The sequence below is a fragment of the Aedes albopictus genome, chromosome 3 (assembly GCF_035046485.1).
Source record: "Aedes albopictus strain Foshan chromosome 3, AalbF5, whole genome shotgun sequence".
In the NCBI taxonomy this organism is placed as follows: Eukaryota; Metazoa; Arthropoda; class Insecta; order Diptera; family Culicidae; genus Aedes; species Aedes albopictus.
This window is the reverse complement of record NC_085138.1, coordinates 154,886,246-154,893,666: the sequence shown is the minus strand read 5'-3', so window position 1 is coordinate 154,893,666 and position 7,421 is coordinate 154,886,246. Positions and strand designations below refer to the sequence as shown.

The 7,421-nt window shown below is 42.2% G+C and overlaps 1 protein-coding gene across 3 annotated transcripts in view; it reads right to left on the bottom strand.

Annotated features, from left to right (window-relative positions):
* Positions 1 to 297: 297 nt before the first annotated feature.
* Positions 298 to 7,421, bottom strand: part of LOC109431784 (protein krasavietz) — a 30,849-nt gene continuing 23,725 nt past the window's right edge. For all 3 annotated transcript variants that reach the window (XM_029871988.2, XM_029871989.2, XM_062855584.1), the window contains 8 exons: positions 6,061 to 6,234; positions 5,885 to 5,985; positions 5,495 to 5,633; positions 4,880 to 5,181; positions 3,025 to 3,132; positions 2,184 to 2,403; positions 1,986 to 2,108; positions 298 to 807 (listed from right to left, as the gene is read on the bottom strand). In XM_029871988.2, coding sequence (XP_029727848.1) covers positions 782 to 807; positions 1,986 to 2,108; positions 2,184 to 2,403; positions 3,025 to 3,132; positions 4,880 to 5,181; positions 5,495 to 5,633; positions 5,885 to 5,985; positions 6,061 to 6,234 — 1,193 coding nt within the window. In that variant the 3' untranslated portion in view covers positions 298 to 781. The remainder of the gene's footprint in view (positions 808 to 1,985; positions 2,109 to 2,183; positions 2,404 to 3,024; positions 3,133 to 4,879; positions 5,182 to 5,494; positions 5,634 to 5,884; positions 5,986 to 6,060; positions 6,235 to 7,421) is intronic.

Sequence of the window (7,421 nt, the reverse complement as noted above, 5' to 3'; positions counted from 1 at the left end):
CGTTCAACACACGAAACGAAAGGTGATTCACGTTTCGCGGAACCTGCAGCTAGTAGCAAAAAAATGACTACCGCACGTGGTTGAGTGGTTCTAGTTTAGAATTGTTTCGGCAAGGGATGCATTGTCGTGAGTGGAGCAACCTTTCTTCCAAACTGGAGGAAGGGTAAACCGGGATTGCTCGCGTGTTTTGGGGGGTGTTTCTTTTTAATTGTTTTCCTCTTGTGATGTGCGATTTCTTTTTCGTTCGACTTGGGAGAATTTGTTTTCTCTTGAGTGAATGGTCACATATTTTCCTGATTTGGTTGATTTGTAGCAGTTTTTTTATTACGTTTCTTGTTTTGTATAAATTTGTGTTTACCGTTTAGCTTCCTGTTTTCTTTATATATTAATTTAGAGATGAACTAATTCTTAAGGGCTTTCCTGTTGTTGCTTAATCTTCTCGAATGTTTTACTCCGCTATCTAGAATCTCTGCTTTCTGTCCCTTTTTTTCACTTGCACAATCGCGCGTGTTGGTTTCGATGATCTATATGAGGGTCTCAAAATCTCGCGAGAGGGTTCCATTTGAGGTCTTCGGTGTGTGTGTTGAACTCCTCTTTGTCTCTGTATAGTTTTACGTGAGAACTATTATTGGTGTATAGAATAAATATGTTGCATTTCATTTGCTAATATAATGTGTGTTTTATGTATGGGTGTTTGTCCAGTGTCTGTGATATACTCTCCCATCGTCGTTCAACGATGAAACGTCATTTTTAGTTTTTTTTTTTATTTCTAGGGCATAACTTAATCTTCCTCTTCAGATTCGGTTTCTGCAAGAAAAAAAAAATAATAATAACAAGAAAACATTATGAGTAATAGCTCTATAGGACTGATAAGATATAACTAAGAGTGCAATAATAATTAAATACAATCTGTGATAACCCAATTAGTCATTGAGTACCATCCAGGGGTGAGCTCAATGGTCAAACCAGTGTTATCAGATCACTTTTGCATCAGTTTTAAGACAGCCTAACGAGAATGTTTCCGCATCGACTGTGTTTGCCTAATGATGCACAATAGTTTCCATTATTGAATCAGTTTATATGAGATATGACATTGCTGCAAATATTAATGCTGACAAGAAAATATCAAAAGAAGTTTTGATATTTCCAGGATGCTTTTCAATACTGGCTGTGCAAGCACTAGAATAGAATAGAATAGAATAGTTTATATGAGATATGACATTTCTTTATAACCAGGCTATCGTGATTTTAGAAAAGGAAAAGAAACTGCTTTCACAAATTTCGTGAATTCATGAAAGGATAACATACAGAATTGTGCACAATAAAATATATGGATCGGAACGCTATGCGGAGGATTCATGCAATTTTCAATGATGCGAGGTACAACACTGCGCCTGTACCTGCCATGTACAATGATCAGGAAGAAAATTTTCTGACACAAAAGGTGGCTAAAAACAATAAGCTGCTAGAAGTGAGAAGATTTCCGGTGAAATTTTTTTTACCCCTAAAATGTTTAAGGTGGGAATGTTACGTGTGCTGTTCTACAGACATAAGACCACTTGGAGAAACACTGGCAAATACCAAGCTGGTTTTCGTGAGTCAACGAAAGTCCAAATGTTTACCCTGCAGGGTATCCTGAGCAAATTACAGAATACAACTTGTTGACGTAAAGATGCCAGAATATGGTTTTCCGACGAAACTAATGAAGCTGATACTTGCAACGCTGGCTCAATATCAATCACATATCATACCCTCATAATCAACCAAGATTCACATTTTACAGTATTTTGTCAGATTTGTGTATCGACTCCTTTAACCACCAGTAAGCACGATTGCAGCTGTACTGGCGGTGAAACAGAATCGCAAAGCTTTGTCTAGCATCAGCTTACGACCGGAAAGCAGCAGTTGATACGGCTCAAGATCCGGGGTTTACGTGATGCCACCCATGCACCCCTTCTAATTCTACTATCCAGCGCAAAACCTACCTTCTTCGGCATTTTGCAGCCATTCGATGAATTGCTTCATCTGATCCAAGAAGTGCATCTTGCCCTTGTTTGAGTGTCCCTCCTTGTACCACTTGAGGATGGAATCCTCGGAAACAACCTCGGCTGATGGAAAGAAAAAAAAAAAACAAATCGAAATTAGTTGTCGTTGTTACCGGGACAAAGAAAAAACAAACTCACTTTTGTAGAACATCAGCACGATCTTCTGGAACGCCTTCATGAAGTTCATGTTTTCGTAGCAGAACTCCTGCACCTTGAGCAGCAGGGCCATCTCCGCCTTCTGTGTGGTGGAGAAGGCACCGAACAGCTGCGTGTAGTTGCGCAGATGTTTCATCGCTTGCTCGGCGACCAGTTCCTCCTTTTTGTTCCATTCGGCTAGTGACATTATGGTGCCCCAGATCTGTGCGAAAAAGAGTAAAATATGATTGTAGGGTAATCATCCTGAACAGTAAGCACTTGGAAAATTGACCCTTAGTGCTAAAACAGAGCTATTTCACGATTTATTAGCATTTTATCGGCTTTAATTTGGCAGTATATTGACACATCGATTATATACTGCTTCATTGAAGCTTTCCATTAACTATTTATCAGCACAATGCAGTCGATTTTGAGCGTTTAGTGCTCAGAGCAATACATAAGTGGTCGGCATTTACGGCACGACTAGAAGCAGGCGAAGATTATGTAACAAGAAAACTGGCAACACTGCTAACACAATACTTTGTAATCTCAAAACGGCTGCGATCAGTTTCTTGGTAGTAAACCTTCGCCATTTTATGAGCGAACATGTAGCAACCCGAAGGACCGTTCCGGCTTGAGTTGGAATCTCCATGCCGGTGTTGTGGTACAGGCCACAGAACCCAAGTCCTGCGGCGAGTAGTGCACAACACGTCCTTCGCGGCGGCCGAATTTGCTCTAGCAGCCATTTGAACCATCCTGGAGTTGCGGAATCTCCAATCACGGATTTGTCTAGGTGCCGTTTGAAACTAGTGTAGAGCGCAATGTAGTGTGATTCAATACTTACGAGACCGATAACTTCATGTTCAGGAATGTTTGATTTTGTCGCCATGTCCTTGACGTCGGCAATAATATCTTTTGTTGTCTTGTTGTCATTGATGTCATCGATCAGTAGCTGTGGAAGAGGTTGAATAAAAAACGTTGTTATGAATTAGTTTGGTGAGTCGGAAAAAAGTCGCTTTCTTAGGTAGTTCAAGAGTTCAACCAGTGAAAGCTGTCCTAAATCTTGATGCATTCAACGGTACAATTGGACCGTTGAATTCAGTATGATCTAGTGATTTCTCTTCCAGAATTAGCAAAAGCGCATCTGTCACAATGGGACCTTGACGTGCAAACCAAAATTCTGGAACGGCGTTGAATTCCCTAGCAAAGATTGCAGTTTTTTCGAGAATGTGAAAGCATTTGTATCAAACTTTAGGCTGGTGAATGCTCCATGTCTCTGTCGTGCTGACAGAGGGATCATCCACTGAAACAGTTTGACTTTACATTGATCTGGCACCAGATTCCACGCTGATCGCTCCATATGGTAAGGATGAGCAACCAGTTCTACTAAAGTGCCACGTTTGTGCAAAACTTCTTGGGGGTTTTCCATGTGAGGGAGTGGCATTTGTCTGAACCATTAGAGACCTGCACGGGAAAGGGGAATCTCCCGACAGGCACTATGACAGGAACAATTTTCTCTAGGTCACCGGACTGAACAAGGCACGGGTGGTGGTGCGTTTGTCCTGCTTAATAGGGGACCGTACAATCTACAGCGAAATACCAGCTTCGATGGAAATCGGTCATGGCATTACAGTGTGTAATCACCGTTCACTTATGATTGACAAGACCAAAAAAGTTGTTTACTCGAGACTTGGCGTCTTTGCCGAGGAAACAACCTCTTTGAGATTGTCATTATGGCTGTGCCGTTGATTACAACACCGAGCACGCGCTAGCATTGTGCTCGGCTCACATTGAAGAACCCCATCAGTCTTGTCACGCGTTCGCTTGCTGACGTCTGCATGCGTTTCACATTCGGCATAATTGGCAATCCTTGCTTTGTAATTCTTGGCGCTTGGTGGCATAGAGTTTCCTCTATTTCAGCTAAGCATTCAACTTGAGCGCGACTGAGATTCACGAAAAAACAACAACAAAAGTGAAAAGACAGACGATATCGTCGTCGTTTGACTTTTGTTTGTTTTGCACACATATTTCCCATTCGCGTTCGTGGTCATCTGCCTGCCTTATCATGCTGTTGTTGGTGATATTTTTAAATCTCCTGCATCCGACAGAAGAAAACCTGCGCCAGTGGCATCAGATCTCGCAGTCTGCCGCCTTCGGGAGACTGCCACACGTTTCCCCGTTCTCCGAGATGGAAAAAGGAAAAACGCGTTGCACTAAAAATACCACCGATTTACTATTGCACACAGACGACACCTATCGGCGGACGGGTAAAGCCAAATCCGATAGGCTCTAATTAGGTGCGTAAGGGTGATGATGATGTGGAGGGAAATAACGTCTAGACATTTTTGTTTGAACATTGATTTTTCTGACTAAAAGTTGTTTGGTCTTATTTTTTTCGATATGATCTCAATTATAGCTCCTATCTAGGCTTTCTACAGCGTATATAAACGTCCTTGACGTGGACGTAGTTGCGATGGTCTGACGAGATGGAACTTTTTTTTTACTTTTCATTTTTTTATAGGCTCAGGCGCACTAGGCATAACGGAGCCGATTATCCATATACAATTAATTACAAGTTAATTGAAGTGAACATCCTTGCTTGATGAATTACGTGGCGCAACTGCTAGACGTCCAACAAACGTTATTTCCTCTTCCCATCAAAGCAACAATAAACGAGAGTTCCAAAGACGTGAACCTACCTGCGTCAACTCGCGCTTCGCCTCCTGGCTCGCCTGAGCCTTGTGAAGCTTGAAGATATCCGCCAGATCCTTCTCGATGAAAACGGTCTTCAGGTGCTCCTCGCTGCGCTTGTTGATGGGCAGGAAGTCCAGCAGACGGTTATCGAGGCCACCCTTGCGTAGTGTCGCTACCAGCGGGGCCGTACCCTTTTCCTGCTTGAAGGTGACGAACACCTCCAGCAGAAACTCGAGCGCCAGGCCATCCTTGGTCAGGTGCTCGTTGTTCAGGACGAGCAACACGTGCGGCGGCACGGAATTGTTGGCTGTTTGGGAGAAAGGGGAAGAGTTGGATGTAAAATTACAGGTTTCTCAAAGAAGCTAAAAATGACATGAAGTCTTGTCATTTTAGCAACGTCAAAATGAAGAACTGTTCTAGTTCTCATTGACATCAAATCCCATTTCCAACCTCGTTCAAAGGGGGAAGAGAAATGATGTAAGCAAAAAACTAGAATAATTTTACTATTGGCACTCTTGTTTACGTGTAAAACCTTCAATTTGTGGAAATTTTCAAATATCCGGGGATCCAGGTGCCTAATCTTGTTTGTTCAACAAAGAAGCAGAAAACGTAACACTTACCAATCCAGAGAGCCGTCATACGCGCAAGCTTGATCCTTTCCAGTGGAGTAAAACCCTTGATGAAGATCAGGACCTTCTTCATTTCCTCTTCAAACATTTTCTCGAGGTACTTGTATCGACGCATGAGCCGAGTGAAAATCTGTGAAATTGGAACACGGTCAAGAGTGCGGCGTTAGTTGGGGATCAGAATTTCAGCAGTTTTGAGGAAGTGAATGTTGGAATCCGAGAAAGGAACCAAACCCATCGCAAAGGTTGGGGATTGGTGTCAAGCAAGAGGATTCCGATTTACTTTTGCACACTTGTCCACACCAGAAAATTTGGGTATCGCATTAGCTGGCTCTAGCATATTATGTGCAAAATGATCTTTCCTACAGATGGAACTAATCTTACCTGCTCATGGTTCCGCATCGATTCCATGTCTTCCGGTGCTGCGAATAGACAGCGATCGGTACGTGGTTTCTCGCCATCTTGTGAGATAGAACCTCCGGGAACTGTTGACAGGAGAGAAAATCTACGTCAAAATCTGCACGCACATATTACAGCACCGTCGCTCGCGTAAAACTTACCAAGTAATCCTCCAGCAATCAGAATATCGAATAATACTTCTCCGTAGCGACGGTAGTCGAGCTTATTGCCAGCACTATCAAGAAACTTGGAAATTTGCTCTAGATCATCAGCTGCTTCAAGACCTGCAATGACCGCGTCACGGAATCCCGTGGGGTCATTTTTCTCTCTCTCATCTGTTACCGAGGGAAAAGGGGAAAGAAAACGGGAACATGAAATTAGTAACACGAAGAGCTGCTTAAGACTTAACATTATTGTAAGGTTTATAATAAAACTGCAAAACCATGTGTGATTATTGATAAATGAATGAATAAATAACGTTGTAATTACGATTAATTTACTGCACAGTTGAAAACTACAGTATTGTTCAACAATTTTAAGGGCAAACCTATTCAAATTATTCATGGATTATAAACTAATGATACCACAAATCATACTGACGATAGAGACAATCGTTCTCAAAGTTTTAAAATTTTATCGTAACCATTAATGATATATTTTCACTCGTGAAAACACATCTTGTGGCTGTATTGACATAAATCATTTGTTATTCGTAAAAGTAAAACGAAAAAAAAGAGCGTTGAATGTATCTAGACTATAAGCCATATGATACTTGAACAGTATCGTGAATAATTTATAGAGCAGAGCAATAAAACCTTGAACGATACTATACATACTCAAGCAGTTGAAAGTTTTCGCTTGGAAATCTCATCTGAACGGATGAACTTTACCATTTACATCACAGAACACGGATACTTTTCTTATGCCTATGCATGTTCCTATTAGCCATGTGAACAATCGTCACATGGCTTGAAGAAGAAATAAAGGACCAAAAGCAGCCTCTGGAGATGCAGTTTGCGCGCTGGAAGATATCACCTCCCACTCCATCGTTCAACCAACCAATTGCGTCATAATTCAGCAGCACCCAACCAATCTACCACCGACCGACCGACCAACGTGGAAAATGGAAACAATGGATTTTTTCCCGCTGTCATCATCCTCGCTTGTCGCATCCGCCGCAACGCAACTCATCTCATCTGTGATGGAGTGACAAACGAGCCAAGAATAGTGAAATTATGCTATCATCGTTACTGCAGCAGCTGGTGCAGACAGAGACAGAAGTGGTGACCTCAATGCAAGTAGGTAGGTAGCACCGTCCTACAACAGAGCTTGCTAGCAACGATTGAAAGCAGAGTCTGTCAGCACCACGTGAGTGCTTAGAAAGAAGAAACAACTTCGAACGAATCCCACTTTTCCGTTCGGTCCACGTGTCTTCTGCGAATGGCAGATTGTGTGTGGGTGTCAGAAGCGAGTAAGTCTTCGATACTACGCATTTTACTGGTTGTTGGCTGTTGTTCCGAGG